Here is an 18632-nt window from a genome sequence, read left to right as displayed (position 1 = left end):
GTCAAATAACAAATAAAGTGGTAAACTAGGGCCCAATGACATTGTTTGGTTTTCTGGTGTGCCCCTTTAACAGTTCATCAGTGTGGTCACTTCAGGCAGTACTTGCATTTGATAAAGTCAAACAGTTCTTCGATAGCTTTAACTTTGCTGTAGTTTTCAGTGGAAACACCAGAAACATGAGTGACTTTGACATCTGTGTGTCCCAAACAAATCTTATGGTGTGTGTCTTTGATGATGGATGAAAACGTCACCAGCACGCTCCTGGTGTGTTTCCTCTTTGTCCACAGCACTCAGCTCTCCGGAGAAAAGACAAGTTACAGTAAAGGGAAGGAGGAACTGAAGTGTGGGGTTGACATGGGCTGACGGTATAAGCAAGGGGGGAAAGTAACAGGAGACAGAGGATGTGTGCAGCCCCTGCAGAGCTGAGACGAGTGACAGTTCACAGGGGGTTTGATGGATGAGCCGGCAGGGAGAGTTGGCTGAGGATATGGGCGCGCTTTGGCCTGCCTATTGTTCCATGTTTGCTGTTGCTCTTCACTGAAGATTCAACCCTGCCAGTGCCCCGCGCTGTCGTCTCACGGAGCATCACAGAAGCCAAGGCGGCTCAATGGTTTCATTGAAGATTCATGATAACTGGAGGACTCGTGTTGGATCAAAGGGTTTTGGTGTTATGGGCTACGCTCTGTATGCCAGTGTCTGAGCAGACTGCAGCATATTTCAGCCTTTCCCTTTGAATCTCATCTCAACTGTGTACATTTAAAGCAGATGTTAATATAATTCTCTCAATTTATTAGGAAGTGAACTAACTATTCTGATTATTCATAGTAACTGCAAATCTGATTGGTCAGTATGTGGAATACACAGCCCTGATTCTAAAAAAGATGGGACACCATGTAAAACAAACAAATCCTCATGCGATCATCCTTTTTCACATATACAAAACTGAAAACAGAGACAATATATTTAATGTTTGACCTCAACAGCTTCAATGATTTTTGTTAATATCTCCTTATTCTGAAGTTGGCGTTTCAAACAACAAAAGACTGGGAAAGTTGTTGAACGCTCCATAAACACCTGTTTGGATCATTCCACAGGTAAACAGGTTGATTGGTAACAGGTGATAGTATCATGATTGGGAATGAAAGGAGCATCCTGGAAAGACTCAGTCGTTCACAAGCAAGGATGGAGCGAGGTTCACCTCTTTGTGAACATGTAAATGTATAAAGGATGTCACTACATGGGCTCAGGAACTCGTTAAGCTGTTGTTGGTAAACACAGTTTATTCGCAAATGACCGAATTCCGTTTTTATCGATGTTTTACATCCTCATCCTGCCCTGGAATCTGCATGTAAAGCTTAACATTTCCTTGTCAGAATGTTTGCACAGGTTTGATGACTTCAAATAAAAGTAAATGAATCCATCAGGCTAAATTATAGTTGACATAGCCACCTGCCAAGTTCTGATTCAACACATTATAAGGCCTACTTTCAAAGATTCAACACATGCAATCCCAAACCAAAGAACTACTTTGATTCATGATCATGATCAGCTGTTGCTGTATGATGTTTGTTTATTCATGGTCATTTTTCAGCCTTGTTTGTTGTGCTGTTGTATTTTATTGCATTCTGTTGCATGTATATTACTATTGTTGATCAGGAAGTAACAGAAACACTCTGCTGGAATATCATAATGCATTATTGTATTGTGTGTGTCATTAAATTTCCAGCAGATATAATATAATGCAGTAACACAACAACACCACACACCATCAGCCTCAGTTCAACACCTACAGAAAAAATATGAATGTGATGATTTGTAGAATGAAGCCCATATTTAATTGAAAACAGCACAAAGACAATATATCAAATGTTGAAAGTGAGAAATTTCATTGTTTTTTGAAAATTATATCATTCTTTAGAATTTGATGCCAGCAAAATTTTTCAAAAGTTGAGACAGTGGCAACAAAACACTGGAAAAGTTGTGAAATGCTGATAGGAAACAGCTGGTGGAACAGGCAACTCACAGTTAATTAGGTTAACTGGCATCAGGTTGGTCACATGACCAGGTATAAAAAGAGGATCTCAGAGAGACTGAGTCTTTCTGAAGTAAAGATGGGGAGGGGGGCACCACTCTGTGACAGACTGTGCTGGCAAACAGTGCAACAATTTGAGAATGTTTCTCAATATGAAATTCATTGTCTACAGTACATAATGTCATTAAAAGGTTCAGAGAATCTGAAGAAATCTCTGTACACAAAGGAAAAGGCTGAAAACCAATATTTGATGGCTGTGATCTTCAGGCCTCAGACAGCCTGCACTGAAAACACACAGATTCTGCAGTGGACTCACTGCATGGCCTCAGGTACACCTCCACAAACCATCGTCTGTGAACACAGTTCATCGCTGCAGCCACAAATACAAGCTGAAACTCCACCAGGCAAACAGGGAACCGTGTATAAACCAGACCCAGAAACCCGCTCGTTTGAGATGGACTGAGGTGAGGTGGAAAACCTGTCCTGTGGTCTGACGAGTCAAAGTTTAAAATTCTTTTTGGAAATCATGAAGCTGCGTCCTCCGGACTGAAGAGGAGAGGGACCATCCGGCTTGTTATCAGGGCACAGTTCAAACACCAGCATCCATGATGGTATGGGTGCATTAGTGCACATGGCAAATGTGTAACCTGCATTTGTGAAGGCTCCATTAATGCTGAACCATATAAACAGGTTCAGGAGCAACATATGCTGCCAAGTAGACAATGTATTTTCCAGGGAAGGCCTTATTTCAGTAAGACAATGTCAAACCACAGTCTGCATGTGTCCAGCAGGGCTCCGTAGTGAAAGGGTCCAGGTGGTAAACTGGCCCGCCTGCAGTCCAGACTTGTCACACATTGAAAATGTTTGGTGCATTATGAAACGTAAAATCCAACAAAGGACACCTGAACTGTTGAGCAGCTGAGATTGTGCATCAAGCAAGAACAGGAAAACATTCCTCTCACTGTTTTCCTCTGCTCAGCTAAACGGAGCTAACGTTAGTTAACATTTGGAGTTATGTGGCTTCCAGGTGGCTGAGTGCAGAAAATCTCTCTCCACTTGTCACTTAAAAATGAATCAAATATTTGGAGCCTGGAATGACTCTACTTATGAAAATGATTTCAGAATAGCAGAGCTGACCTCAGTGTGCTCACCTCCTCCTGCCCGGAGAGCCGTTCTGTTGAAAACTGTGCCACAATTTCAGGTGCAAATTTCAATTTGTTCTTTTTTTAAAATACAGTAAAAGGTTTTGTGACGTTGCATTAGGCTGAAACACAATTAAGTCCAATTTATGGTAATAATGGTATTGGTTTAAATGACAGTGTTGTTGATTATTACTTCAGAATTACCTCTTTCCCCATAGACAAGAGTCATGCATGGGGGGCAACTGACTTTCTATAGTGACTGTAAGTCTGACACTGAACACAAGAGGACAAAGAGATTCTTCAGCAAAATAAGAAAAAACTGGATTTACAGACAAAAAGCAGGCAGGCAGCACCTGTGGCTGTACAGGTCTATCTTTCGTCTGTTTTTAGGTAGTTTTGGACCAGTTAAAGTGAATAAAAATGCCATTTCATGTTATTTTCGGCTCCATTAATTTGCTACGACTGCTTGTGTTTAGCAGCTCTGCTAAACTGGTTGCTGAGGTGTCAGGATAAATCACATGTTTAACCTTCAAGTGCATCAAATTTGTCATCCTTGAACCAGAACAGAGAAATGCATCCACAAGCACTTGAACAAAAACGGCTGAAATTATATTTTATCGGAGGTGATTTAAAAAGGTAGCAGCCGTTTCCTGCTCTAATGAAATGAATGTATGTGATGATGACGTGACTCGTTGTGGCCCACAGAGAATTATCAGCAAATTATGAGGCAGCAGGCCGCTGTTATTTTTTTTGGGAGGGGCTCTAAAACTCACTGAGCACCATCCACCAACCGCAAACAATGGAGAAAGCTAACAGTGGAGCATTTAGCAGCTAAAGCATCCCTCAAGAGCTCGAGCTAAAGAAGAACATTGAACAGGCTATTTTTGTTTTGTTTCAGCTGTAAGAAGCTGCACGTACCTCGCTTAAATCAAATGACATTTGCACATGTTTGATTCTGTTATTTTTCCTTTTTCTAGCAGCGAACTACAACCAGCATTTAAGTAGTATGTAGTACAGTGTTATGACAGGGCTACTCATGCACTCTCTCATGCTCTGCTGCCCCTGCTGGCTGGAGGCCCCCACTACACTAACGTTATGACCACCAAAACTGTGAGTGCAGCAGCACACTGAGCCCTGAGAAGGCTGCCAGTCTCTCAGCTCTTTCATCCAAGAAAGAGATTAATCTGCCATTTTGTTTTAGTTTCTCATCATCATGACACAGAGACTGTGCTTATGTTTGCTGTGGTAATTCTGTTGAATCATCCTCCATTATTGTCTCCTCTCTATCCCCTTTCATTGTTTCTTCATCTCTCTCGCCGTACCCTCCTCTCTGCCTTTGCGTTGCCTCAGAGAGCTTCGCTGGGGAGATGCAGGTTTATGGCGCTCCCGTGTGCGAACAGTTTCGCAGAATGAACAACCCAAGTGCTTCACAACCAGTGCAATAAAATGTGATTGTTAAAAGCAAATTAACACTGAGCCTCCCTCCACCTTTCTCAGTCGTTTCCATTTGAATCAGCTCTTTCCCTACATTTCCCCTCTCCCTCCTTCTGGCTCTCCAGCTCTCTTGGTCCATTTCGTTTTACGTCTATCAGCACTTTTGCTCCTCCCTTTGTAACACTTTGTGGCACCTTTTGTTGCAGTGATAAGGTGTTTCCGCTTTGCGAAAGGAGCCAGATTGGTTAATTTTCCACATCTGGCCTCATAAAGTTAGCGCAGTAAAGTGACTTTCTGTCTGTCTCTCTCTCTCTCCCTCCTTCCTCTGCCTCATGGATGACAGTTCCTATTATCTCCTGGATAATAAGTTGCACAGATTAGCCACGGGGGCAGACGGAGGAGCAGGGACGTGGCACACTCTATGTGTGCTAGTGTGTTTGTTTGTGTGTGTGCCTGTCTGTGTTTGTCAGTGTGTATGTGTTCTGCGTTTGTGTGCATCTGCTCAAATTCACGGATTTCTGTTCAGCTGTCTGTGTGTCGCTATTAATGTTTGCCTGTCTGTATTTGGTTGTGTGTTTGTCTGAGTGTGCTTCTCTTTGTCTGTATTTAAGGATTTCTGTCCAGCTGTGTGTGGTCATGTGTGTCTGTCAGTCTGTGTTTGTGTCTGTCTGTATAGCTGCGTGCCAGCATGTGTGTTTGAGTCTGAATATGTGTGTGACTGTGTGTGTGTGTGTGCGTGTGTGCGTGCAATGCAACACATTAGAGGAGGAGTTGATGGGCTAAGTGCCATTACCAGATAATTACAGCTAAAAGTCTCCATGCTAACGAGGACGGCTCATCATCCTGGTGTTGGCAGACAGAGAGGCCACAAAAAAAAAAACATCTGCAATGCAGATTAGGAGCACTTGTGTGTATGCATGTGTTTGTGTGTGTGCGTTCTATATTCCCCTCTGGTCCCCCTTCCTCTTTGTCTATGTGTGTGTGTGTTTGTGTATTGTATGATGAGGGGATTGCTGTTAAGCACAGAGATTCACATTTTGAATAAGAAGCCAGCCTCTCAGTGTGTGTTTGCATGTGCGAGGGTGTACACTCAAACACAAACACTGTACATCAGTGTAATTGGCAGGAGCCCATTGTGAGTTGAGGCTGAGGGCATCCATACACTGCATAAAGTGTATGCCTGTAATGGGCTCGCTCTCCACTCCCTCTGATGGGCTTATTCCCTTCATCGGTGGTCTCTGTAGGAACACAGTTGGTCGGAAACAGGAACATGAACAAATTAATGTTTCCACCTGCTGGGAAAGGTGAGGGTGTTCAGACCCAGATGTGCCACAAATCTGATTTTGCAACCTGCCCGTTAAACTGTAATCTTTACAGTCACCTGACTTCCAGACAGCCACTGATGAGGAGAGCAGCATCATTTTTACTCATTATCCTCTCCTCTGCTGTCCTCACTGTATGAGGCGTAGCACTGAATACTTAGGGTGTGAAGGGAAATTCACTGTGTGTGTGTGCGCATCTACGCATTTATGCACGTACAAGCACAACAGTGTGTATTGTGTGTATGTAATTACTGCAGCTGGAACAACTCAAAAACAGCGTTAACACATCATCCTCTTCAGTTAAGAGCAAATCACTCTCCTCCTCCTGTCTGTGATTAACGGCCATCTGTTTCCTGTGAAAATGAATTTCCAGTCTGTCTTTAATCAATCAAATCGTCCCAATGACATTTTTTATCATTGTAAAACATCATTTGTGTTGGTATTGCATTTATTAAGAACAGCGATAGCAATTAACTTGATGTAACCCATAAAATCCACATGCTATGATTTTTAAAATACCATGGTATGCACTAGCTGGTCCAGTTGTTCAGCTGCACTGGCTCACTGTCGCAGTGGGAAATTCAAACTAAGTGTCTCACAGCTGCATCTTTGGTATGAATAGTAATGGAACGGAAAAGAGACAGATTTAAATGTTGAAAGGTTTCATCATGCTGTGATACTAAACATTTCCACGCCAGCTTGAACCATGTTAGTGTGCACCTACAGTCTTGATCTTTATTTCCTTTCATAGCTACAACTGTCACTTAAAGGAGCAAAAAGCTACGGTCTTCATCAGCAGGAGTTAAACTCCTGTTTTGCTTTAAAGTCTGACACATCTGCTCACTGAGCAAACCACAGGGCAAACTGACAGCTCTAATTAATTAGATAAACTAAAACTGCAGGCCTACACCATAGCTTACTGTCCGCTCTTCTATGATAAGCAAATCTGCAAATGCAGCCATTTAATATGTCTAGATGTACTTCCCAAACTATTCGGATTTCATTTGGATGTGAGTAACAAAATAATAAATTGCCTTAGATTGAGAGCTTTGTTGCAGTTGTGGTCATGTTACAGTTGTACCAGTTCTCCCACTGCTGTCCCTGAATGCACCATGACGACTGCTCTCTGCATGAAGCCTGAGAAACTACGTGTGTCAGCAACCTCAGAGGATTACTGGTACCTGTGATTGTGATGTGGGTTAGGGGTTAGGGTTGGCTATTGTCATGACTAAACTTTACTCCCATCCACTGGATTTTAAGGCATCTTGCATGGCTTTTTCCTTGGCCAATGCTACACTGTCCGCCAAGATCAGATCAGTAGCTATTCAGTAATCCTGCTGACGAACAGACAAACCAACCCGAAAACATAACCTCCTTGGTGGAGGTAAAAATGAGCAACACTGGCTCCTCAGTATGCACAGGCAACTGCCAGAACAAAGTAAATACTTGAGAAAAAAGCATGCAGAGTCTATTGAAAGCAGGTGTTTCCACACAGACGTGCTCCCAAAGGAAATCTAGCAGCTAACGTGGCATAATGATCAAGGTTATCTAATTATTGGCACTCAAGCATCCATTTTGCTGGCTGAGACAGCGGAAAGTGGAGCAATATTTTAGAGAGGATTAATGTCTTGAAGCTGTGTTCACGCTCATACTGTCCATTCATTCAGAAATATTGCGACGCAGCGGACTCTGGGGTGCCTTTCCAGTGGAGAAAGCATCATGATGTGCAATATAGGCTACAAAATGAGTCCACCTCTGCATGCCGCTGCTGTTTGTGAAACAGTTAATAGTTCCCTGTGTGAGGTGCAGTCTGAGAGGATCCTCAGTAATCCAGCTCATTGTTTATTAAAAAGTCGAACACAACTTTTGCTTCATCCAGAAGTCGAGCTCATTCCCACCTTGACCTGACGACTCTCACCTGACTGCCACGTGGCTCAGCGTCCCACATGTCATCAAAACATTCTCACCCCCAGTCAGACAGAACCGCAGAAGCCATCTGTGTCAGAGAGGCAACGTCCTCAAGAAATCTTCACCAAGGCCAGTTCCCTTAGCATTTGTAGATATATAGAGGAAGAGCGTTTAAAGCTCCCTCAGTTAGTGTTCTTACCGCACAGTAATACCACCATCTGCTGGTCACTCTCTTTCATTACACCACATCATGGCACGTCACACATCAGTGTCCACAGAGATCTGTTGGAAACAAGAAGTTCTGGGTGGCAGCTGCATCACGTGTGTATATTGTTGTTGATATTGTAAAGAAAATGTTAATCTTAATGAATCTAACCTCATCTGACAATGAAAACACATGATTCGCTTCTAATTATTGCTCAGGCTGCCATTAAGGTACCTAACAGGAAATACTGTGTATCCATGTGACATGTGGCTTACCTTAGCTTAAAGGTCAAATCAGTGACTTCTGTGCATATTCCGTGAATTACACCTACATACTAATTACTGTGCACCACAGACTTAGATTAAAGCATTTTGTGAAAATAAAAGCCTGTTTTGCAGACAGGTGGCGTAAATAAACATTGCAGACATCATCCTATCTTTGCAGTAACTGCTTTTTCTGTTGGAAATGATCAAGAACAACATGAAACGGGCATTTAAATCTTCATATTTATTCATTTAGAAGTAGTTCTCTGGTTTGTAACATATACAGTACAAGGAATACTTCAGAGAGGTACATGTTTTTACATTTGACTCATGTCATGTACATACACTTTGATTATCAGATCAGGTTTTCAAACAAGGGAGACGTTGCCCTTGTAGCTTAAGCCGGTTCCAAATCTGCTTCATATTTCCCCCTCAAATGTCAAAGATAGTATTAAAGGGCACATGACACACTTCACATCCTTGTCAAATCACACATGTACTACACCACCCAACCTATCAAAGATAAGCTGGATAATCACATCATCAGGGAACAGCATAATTTCCAATCACCCCAATGCCCCCTCAACAGAATCACTGGAATATTTGTCCATGCATACATAAGTATACTATATATGGTAAAAAATATAGCATTTGGAATAAATACTTAATATAATTTTTAGAGCAAACTGTCAGACAATACTTGTTATATATTTTTCACAATACTGTATGTACATATATCTGGAACAGGAACAGATAAAACTATATACTTAACCCCATGTGAAACAGATCTGATTTCACTTCTTTGGTGTTGAGCCAGTTATGAAACCTTACTACATCTGGGTCACACTGGATTAAACATATGGATGCGATTTACTTTAAGACTTAATACACAGGCAAGGAAGACCAGATATACCAGATAGTGTTTCACGCAGCACAGATCGGATCATCCATCAGTCGTCTGAAACGAGGGAAGCTACGCGCACTCTAATTTTTGTCCCTTAATATACAGACGACCAATGATGATCAGATGTGCTGCTCAAAGCCAGAGCTCAGAGTTTCTGATCCTGTGTAAAAGCGGCCTCATCGTTGAGAAATCTGTGCTACTTTGTGACTCAGCAAATGATGATCTGATTACTGAGCCACTGTTGAAAAATTCCCATTGTTGCTGAGTAAATGCAGCCACTGTATATACTACTATATAATCAACATACTTTAATATAATAGGTATAATCTTCATGTCAATCTATATAGTCCCGTGTTAGCACCCACATTAATAAAGTGTCTGGGAATGAGAGAGTACTGGTGCAGGATCAGTGGTCAGATCACACTGCAGCTCTACATACTGTGGCAACATAGACTAACCATGACTAAAGCCAGTCAATAAATCCAGAATCCAGCTTTTCAAAAGGAAGAATAAGAGCTGAGATGTTTGATTTGTCAGTAAGAAGCTAATGCTGAAGATTCTCCAGAGCTGACAAGTCTTGGACCAGATTCTAGCTACAGTGCAGACTGGACCGTCATAGACCACGGACATGGCAGTTGTTAAAATGAGTGGTATTCCCCTTTAAATTCTACCTACAGTAACCCCAGCAAACCCCAGTCACCGTTATAAGAGGCACTGCACCAAACCTCCTTATATAGGTTAGTCTGCTCGTCACGAGGAGCGCTCAGTACGATGTTTTCTCTGGAGGAGCTTTCTTTATAACACAAAGTCTGCGTTAGAAGTATGGAGTTTGAAAGACATTGACATTTGGCAGGCAAAATGATGCCACTGGTTGCATTATGGGAACTGGAGTATCCAGTGTTTTTAGAGTTAAAGTCAGGATATATGATTCCTTTGAATATCTCTTGAGGGTTCTTCAACTTTACGGAGGTTCCAATACTAAATGGCTGGAGTGCCCCCTTAAAGCTTTGATTTTAAAGTCAACTTTATGAAAAAATACAATGTTCAGCAGCCATGAGCCCTCTGCAGGGGGGCGAACACACTCCTCCAGATGCCTGTTTCCAGGTAAAATGACTGATCCCTTTGTCTCCTGTTTACTGGTAACTGCTGGTTTCTGCAGGGGCCACTGAAGGGGAGCTGTTAGGTTGTAAACATTTTATCAGTACTCCTGTTTTCAGAAACTTTAGGAATGTGGGTGTAGGTTTGTGGAAAACAGAAGACAAAGACCACACTCCCTGAAACACATCTCACCTCTAAAATGTAGGATCTGATTAAGGCTAGACCAAAGCCCCTCTCCCTACCTAGTTTCTGATTGAAAAGGTAGTTTTTCATTGATATTGCTTCTTTTAGGATTGCAAGCCATTAAAAACCCTTTGCTCTTGGTTTTAACATCTTGTCAGTTCACCATTTTGAAACATGTACGTCTCGAGGCAGGAACGAAGTGAACTAGTGTTAGTAACTTGAAGACAGGCAGAGCCAACCTTGGCAATCAAGATTTTCTTAGTAATTAAATATCCAGACTCATTCCTATGTCTGCCATATCTCTGTTAGTCTCAGGATCCATGCCAGTATAGTTAGCTACATTTTTCTTGGAATGTATCACAGCCAGCCTGACATTCATTGTGCATTTTGTAGCAGCTGCATACATGATTCGATCTGAGACGAGCAGGCGAACGAGACATACATTAGACATACATTTGAACTGAGAGAACCATGAAGAAGGAGAGAGAGACGTTAACAGTGAGAGCACACAGTATTACAACATACTGTTGTTTAGTACTATCAGACAGCCAGTAGGGGGAGTAACTGTGTATTGGCATGCAGCACCTTCCGGACAGTACAGTCTTCTCATCAGAAGACTTTTGTCTTTCTTTCACCTGGTTATATTGTGGTTATAAAAATCATTTCTTTTGTGTCCAACAGAAACATTTCAGCTCCAACTTATCCACCAGTTTCTTCAGTCATCCACATCTGCTGATCACCCATGTCTTGTATGTGAAAAACATCATTACTGTGGCAAAAAATAATGCATTTAATGATGTCCAATATCCAATAGATGATGGGAAATTTGACCAGAAGTTCTTCTTTACTTAATTTGCTAATTTGCACTTTTAGAGATATATTTTCTTCTGGGCATCAGTATTAGAGATGATAACTTACTGTACACAAACACAATAAAAAAAAGTGCAGTAGAAAATACAGTTTCTGTGTTTGTATATGATAATAATCTGCTAGAATAACATTCTACATATACTATGTTCTCAATAATGGCTTATGTCCAAATATGAAAAGAATGATGTCAATGTCAGAAAAGAAAAAATAGAAATTATGTCATATTTAATATTGTAAATTTGAAAGGTAGATCATGTGCTTAGTATTTCGCTTGACGAGCTAGTTGATGATAAGAAGCAGCAGTTTGTCAGAGTATCTTCATCCACTAGCCAGTCTGTCCAACCCTGATCCCTCTTGATTTTCTGACCCTGTCCCCCAATTAAAATCCTGTCAGTCACGTTTGTCACGATGGCAATGTCTTATCATCAATCCGAGCGGCGCCCTTTGTTTTCTGTCCACTGAGTGGTTGATGCAGCATATCCATAAACTCCCACAGGGGCATGTTGGCAGAGACGTGGAAGAGAAATGTGGGTGTACATCGCTGGACGCTCCAGTCTTAGAGGTTTATTTGTATTTCCACAGTAAACAGAGCATGGCCACGTTTTCCACCGCTCATACGGAGTCTTGTATGGTGTCACCATGTCCTTAATTCGACCTTTTTCCCTCGTTGTTGGTGGGCAGAGGGTCTTGGAAATTGAAGGGTTGGGGGTCAGCTAGCTGGAGCGGTTCTAAGAAGTAAACAGGGTCGGCCTGGCTCAGAGGAGGTCTGTGGTAGACGAGGGCTCGGAGGCTCGGCTCTCAGCGTGGGCCTTGAGAAGGTCAACTATGTCTTGGTGGGAGGCTCCCTCCGCCACCGACTGCGCTGTCTGTCCATTCTGGGGAAAACAGAGAGAAAATGTCACAGCTTCACATCAAAGACGTTGCAGTGACTGTTGTTATCCTGACGGTGGCAGTGTTGTGTTGCTCTCTCTAGCCGGACATTACATTACATATGGATACACTGCACCTGCACTGAGACTGCCAATACCATTAGCAGAGCTGAGATCAGCATGTGACAATAAGTCTTCCTTAAATGTGAAATGCTAGTTGAGATTTTTGTCACTTTTCTGTAAATCTGATCTAATAATTTCCCAAATCATTGGATCAATCAATTATTAGATTATCACATTCCAAATCACAAAATGTGCAACAAAGATTAGAATAATATCCACAGATTTACATCAGAGGAACGCTGTAGTAAGTTAAATAAAACATCTGGGGGGGTTTTGAAGGGAGAGATAAATGGGGGAAATGTTCCAAAGCATACAAGACATAAACATCAGGAAGAAATGTTTGACACTTTAATATCACAACATTTTAAATCTACCAGCAACAATATGAACAGCGCAACATAAAACCAAAAAACACCAATATAAATCAGAAAAGATGTTATTTATGCCTTTTATGGACCAACACAAGGTGATATAACACAACCCAGCAACAAAGACATTTTGTTGTGCCTGCACGAGTTGTTTTATCCTTTCATATAGAGTATAAGATGAACACCCAGCTTTGTTATGCACAAGCTTTATGGAGATCTGTCTATGGCTCAGTTTTAAACTCGGATGGATGATTTTGGTGTCACTGCTCTCACTAATAGCTTGACAGATTCATCAATATTTGTGATGCACTCAGGTTTATTTTTGCTGTGTTCGTCAACAGCTCAGATCTTTGTAGCTGTCTCTCGTAACACCCAGCATACTCATCACTTATGGGACAAGTCAGTCTCCATTCTGCTCTGTATTTGCATCCCTGTGGATAGCATGCCTCCTGTGAGGTCACTGGAAGCCCCTCTCTATATAGGCTGAGAAGGGCTGGACACATCAATAGTTGTAAATGTTCCCAGCTGACTGAACTGGCAGTGCTCTGTAATGCTGCTGGTAACTTCCTGCATCACTCTCACAGCATGTCTTAGCGTCTCCTGTTTATTCTTCTAATCAAAGGCTACATATTAGACACAGCATAGTAGAAGAGACAAGGCTGCATACTGAGAGAGACCTCTTGTCTCATGGGAGCACAGATGACTCAGAACAGTGTGACACACTCTGTGTTACATTTTATGTAAATTTCACAAATCTGTTAAACAAACTGCTTTACTAACTCGCACATAATTCACAATTCCTTGCCAGAGCTGCTTATTTACTCAGTTTAGAGATAATGTTTGTCGCAGACTACCACTAAATATATAGCGCTCTCATGCGTTGTCAGGGAGTTAAACAGCAAATGATCTAGCACAGGCACATGGTTGAGTTATAGGATGATTGGAGGGTACGCCTGTGCAGATTCATCTCAGTCATCCACGTGTCGCCGTAAAATCCAGGATAAACAATCTACTGAACTGCTGTTCTGAAGACTTGTCATGATATAGACTAATTGTTGCGAACACATGAAGAGTGGCGTCCTCTGACGTCTCATCCCCTCAGGGGGGCTGGGCAGGATGATGTGCTGTAGAAGTGCTATAGTGTTAAAGTAGTGCTGGAAGTGACGGTTGAAGTGACGATACTTGCAGCCTTTAGGGGCTAGAGTGAATCCCCACAGCGGGATGCAGGTGTAGAGGAAGCAGTGTTGCGCCCGTGATAACAGCATGTTTGCAAGGGGTAAGTACACTGGCAGAGCAAAGCCCCCAGCGTGACGTGGTCGTTCTCTGACTGGGCGCCTCAGACTGCAGACGGGCATCATCAGTCTAGAGAAATCAATTATATATCAGGTTCAACAATCAATCAATCTATTAGTTTGTGCCACGCAGCAGCTACTGGGCACCTGACGCTGAGGGCAGTCTAATATCTACTGACATTCAACATGTGTGAGCCAGACGCTGGGAGCCTGCACCAGCAACTAATAACTAGCTGTTGAAATGAAGCAGTGATCCCTGCCTTCAGAATGAAGGCAGTCCAAATAAAGCCAAAGACAGCACAGGCAGGACGTCTCAGGCTTTTTGCCTTGAGCTGCCCCTCAGCACGGATCAGTGTCTTCTTGCCACTTGCTCTGTGTATTAATTAGCTACTGTGAAGGTTAGAGGTGAACCCATTCTGAGTCCATGTTTTTGCCTAAAATCCCTTTTTGTCTCCATATTTTATATATGTAGTGTTCAAACACAGGCCTGCCAGTGAGCATATTTGGTCTGGGTTTATTTGCAGGTGAATTTTGCAGCCTCAGAGCCGTCCATCTGTCAAAGGTCATTCCAAACAAACAGGGGGCACCAAATCACCAGAGTACCGCTAACTGCTGCTCACTGTGCTCTGTGGCTACAGCTACTAACTATTTAGATATGTGTGCAGCTAGTGGTGCTTTGACAAGCTGAATAATATGCTATGTCAGATTGGATGGGACATCCCACCTCACGCCAGCGTCACAGTTTAACAGTACCTTATCCGTGAGGCTGAGGTCACAGCGACCTGTTTCCAGCAGCAGACGCACGATGTGTGTGTGTCCATGTTCGCTGGCGCACATCAGGGCCGTGGAGCCCTCGCGGTCCTGGGCATTTACATCCGTGCCGCAGCTCAGGAGCAGCTTCACCATGGCAACGCGTCCGTGGCTCACCGCAAGCATGAGCGCCGTCTGGCCGGCCTAGAGAAAGACGAATACAGAGAATTAGAATTAGAGAGTGAGACTGCAGATATGAAGAGGAGTTAAAGAGATAAATGAAGGGGGGTGCTGGGTTAGAGGGATAGAGGAAAAACTATATGTCTATATAGAAAAACTATATGTCTATACAGACTATATGTCCCAAAGGTCTGCATGATGATAAGTCATTATCTGTGATAATGCATTCAAGAATATGCAAATGGTACATTTAAGGGTTCCCATGGCTTTAGCATGCTTTTCTAGACTATTATGTTCTTCCTTCCCATGTATACATCTCATTTGGTTTGCACTATAGATGGCCTTGCTGTTGAGGAAGGAAAAGTGGAAATTATAATACATTCCTGTAAAGTGACCCACTTGTGGTTGCTAACGCGCCCTGATTTCTCCAGAGGACTCGTTAAATGTGTCTGAAATACAACTTCCTTTACAACAATAACATACAACATAGCAAACCCTTCGAGCCAGTAAACTCAGGGGAAGCAATGTGTCAGTGCAGGCCTATATATTACCTGTCTGGAGCATGCATTGACATCACCCAGTTTCAGCAGCTGTTGTGCCACCTCCAGATCATCAGGGCTCTCAGCAGCCGTCAGAGCAGCGAGCATCACCGGAGTATAGCCTGCCTTGTTCACATTGTCTGTCTCACATAGACCTGAACACACAAACAGGATGTTTGACTCGGGCAAAGACAGCTTTTTGTGCAGTGTTGTGCACTCAGCTGTGTGTGTGTTTGCATCTCACCAGTATCCAGCAGCAGTTTGACCACAGGGAAATTTGAATGCGACACGCTGTAATGCAGGGCCATATTCCCATTGCCGTCTGTCAGGTTCACTACATATGGCAGGAGAGTGGGTGTGGTCAAGCCCACTTGTCGCAGGTATAACCTGACGGTATCGGCCTGCGAGTCTTTCTGACTGGAGACCCTGAACCACTCCTGGTAGAGCACCACTAACACCTGACGCTGAGGAGAGAGGACGGAGAGAAAAGACAGAAATGTGTTCTCCGAGCACATTTTTTACTGTTTGGGCTGTTGAGCAGCTTTCAGGAACGGCACTGTAAAACCACGTTGCTCCACATTAGAAGAACAGAACATCAAGAAAGAACTCGCAGCATTTTCCCTGAACAGAAGCTGTTTTTATCACTGTCTCACAAACTGAATTTGGAAGGTGAAGCATCACTTTTCCAGCATTAGAAAGAAGACAGACACACTACAAAGGCCTATAGCTGATGCAGTGGGGAGAACAGATTGACAACCATGAACATTAACTTTGCAGTCAATCACTTTACACAGCTGAGAAGAATTAAAACAACAGCCAAAAGAAATTCTTACCATTTCTTTATCTGGGGATGAAACCTCTTCCATGCGGTCTTTCACATAGAGGCAAGCATCTATGAAACTCTTGTCAACTTTCGCCCTGGGAACAAAGACCAGACAACACAATGAGGAGCAGCTTTTTTTGACTCTAGATAATCGCAAAATATTTTGAGTCAAGAACGTTTGAGCAGAGCGGAAGTATCCGGAAGCAACTAAAAGCATCCAAATTGAACCCAGCACGCTTCACATCTGCTCTTTCCGTTGTTGTCTTTACTGCTTTTTTCAGGTTTACTGTGGAAATACCATCAAGTCTGCGCAACATATGGCCAAGAGACGGCGACTTTGGGACTTGTGTAAATTCTGTCTGGGATGAAAACAAAAGGTAAGATGCCTTGCAGGCCTCTACATCATATACACGCACACAAACACACACACACACACACACACACACACATCAGTCAGCAGTCTGACAAATTGATAGCACATGCAAATCTCCATGGTGACACTTCACACTGATTCACTGCCCGATAATATCCAATAAGTGCTCATCCCGCTCATCCATCATGCAGAGTCATACTGCAATGCACATCTGAAGCCTGAGTGGATGACACTGCGCTACAGCCACAAAACACACATATATGTACAAGCACACACACGTAGGAATGATCAGGCAGGTGCTGAGTGATGAGTTAATATAAGTCCCGTCTGCTCTCAGGGGCCCCATCTACTGTGTGGCCCCGGGGGTCCTCAGCCCTGTCACATACCTGGGAGAGGCGAGTGATCAGTCAGTGACAGGGAGGATCACACGGCTGGTTATTTGCATTCTGTCCCAGACCCCTGACACTTTGAGGGATGAAGGGCGTTTCTGTTAGAGTGAGAGCAGCTTATGCTGAAGCGTGTACGAGCGAGCTGGGTGTGCTTGTGTGAGGCTTACTGTACATTAAGGTGTGTGTGGAAACAGGTGTGCATTTAGTGTTGTTACGGTGTGTGAGGGAGGCAGCAAGTCTGCAAGATATTAAGAGGTAAGGAGTGTCAGTAGGTATGAGTGTGTCTTAATTGTGTGTGTGTGTGTGTGCGTGTGCGTGTGAGGCCCACTGCATATTGAAGTGTCATTCAGCACCTGTCTCAGACAAAGGGCTGCAGCTGGACACAAAACAAGGCACTCACTTGTGCTTTCCCGGCATCACACTGTCGTCTGTATGGATGTGATGTACGTGATACGGCTGGATTGTGCTTTCATTATATTCCTTGCATTAACTGTGTTTATATTCTTTCACTCACTTCATGATATGAGCTACTGTGGGAAGGTCCACCTTGTTTTATTACTGAACAGAAATGTCATGTTTATTTTCTTTCATTCACCGTGATGGAGAGCGCGGATCGAGGTCAGACGGCCGTGCTGGATGTGTGTTGCTGAAAAAGAGAAGATGACTGAGCTTTCTTGCTACCAGCAACAGAAAGCAGTCCCTGCTGACCAATCATAGTCCATTACATCAGAGCCTGCAGCGGCTATGTGCATCTGTAGCTGTGGTGTAATCCCTAACACTCCACTGTAAATGAAGCTTTACTATCTGTCTCACCCTTCAGCCTGTTCCTCCAGGAGCCCCTGGCTGCCCTCTGGATCCAGCAGCCCTCTTTCACCCTCCTTCTCTGCAGCCACGGCACCTCCTCCCTCAACCGCGACCTCCGCATCCTTCTGCTGGACCTCTGCTCCCTCCTCAGGCTTCTCCTCCGGCTCGGTCTCCTTCTCTACCTCTGGTTCTGAGCTGTCCTCCTCCTCCACCTCCACCTCTGCCTTTGGCTTCTCGTCTCCACTGGACTCTTCACTGGATGTCGTCTCATAGCTGGAAGATACAGAAGTAGATATATGCACACTTTCATACATTTTTAAGGGTATAATAAAGATTTTGCGTACTCTAGCCTGCGTTGAATGACTATATAGGAGACAGCCTTTACCTCAACAGAAATCCATCTGTAAACTATGCAAGAAAGGAAACATTTTGAGGGCTTTGTGGGCTTTTGACTCATGTTTCTACACTATAAGTAATCATGTGTACAGAAATTAAACATATACAGAAGCAGCCACATCAATGAAACACCTGAGCATGAAAGCAGTGAAGTCAACATAGGTCAAGGCTAGATAAATACCAGCAGGTCCTCCCCTCTCCACCTCAAGCGTGACGTGAAAAAGACACTTGTCTACCACAACCTTGGTCTGCATATCCAAAACATCCTTCACACAGTTAAACATACACATGAAAATCCATAGGTGTGTTTGCACACTCATGCAACCTTGGACGAAACACAACCTTGTTCAGTGAGGAAAGGCTGA

General features: G+C 43.2%; 1 protein-coding gene across 1 annotated transcript in view; it reads right to left on the bottom strand.

The window, feature by feature from the left end:
* Window positions 1-8578: 8578 nt before the first annotated feature.
* kank4 (KN motif and ankyrin repeat domains 4) overlaps window positions 8579-18632 on the bottom strand; it is a 68808-nt gene continuing 58754 nt past the window's right edge. Inside the window, exons 5-10 of the mRNA XM_041936007.1 lie at window positions 17881-18144; window positions 16316-16400; window positions 15727-15946; window positions 15495-15637; window positions 14767-14967; window positions 8579-12236 (exon numbers count right to left, since the gene is read on the bottom strand). Of these exons, the coding sequence (XP_041791941.1) occupies window positions 12117-12236; window positions 14767-14967; window positions 15495-15637; window positions 15727-15946; window positions 16316-16400; window positions 17881-18144 (1033 nt within the window). The 3' untranslated portion in view covers window positions 8579-12116. The remainder of the gene's footprint in view (window positions 12237-14766; window positions 14968-15494; window positions 15638-15726; window positions 15947-16315; window positions 16401-17880; window positions 18145-18632) is intronic.

The sequence above is a fragment of the Chelmon rostratus genome, chromosome 4 (genome assembly GCF_017976325.1).
Source record: "Chelmon rostratus isolate fCheRos1 chromosome 4, fCheRos1.pri, whole genome shotgun sequence".
In the NCBI taxonomy this organism is placed as follows: Eukaryota; Metazoa; Chordata; class Actinopteri; order Chaetodontiformes; family Chaetodontidae; genus Chelmon; species Chelmon rostratus.
The sequence above is the reverse complement of the archived record's forward strand: the minus strand, read 5'-3'. Positions and strand labels throughout refer to the sequence as shown.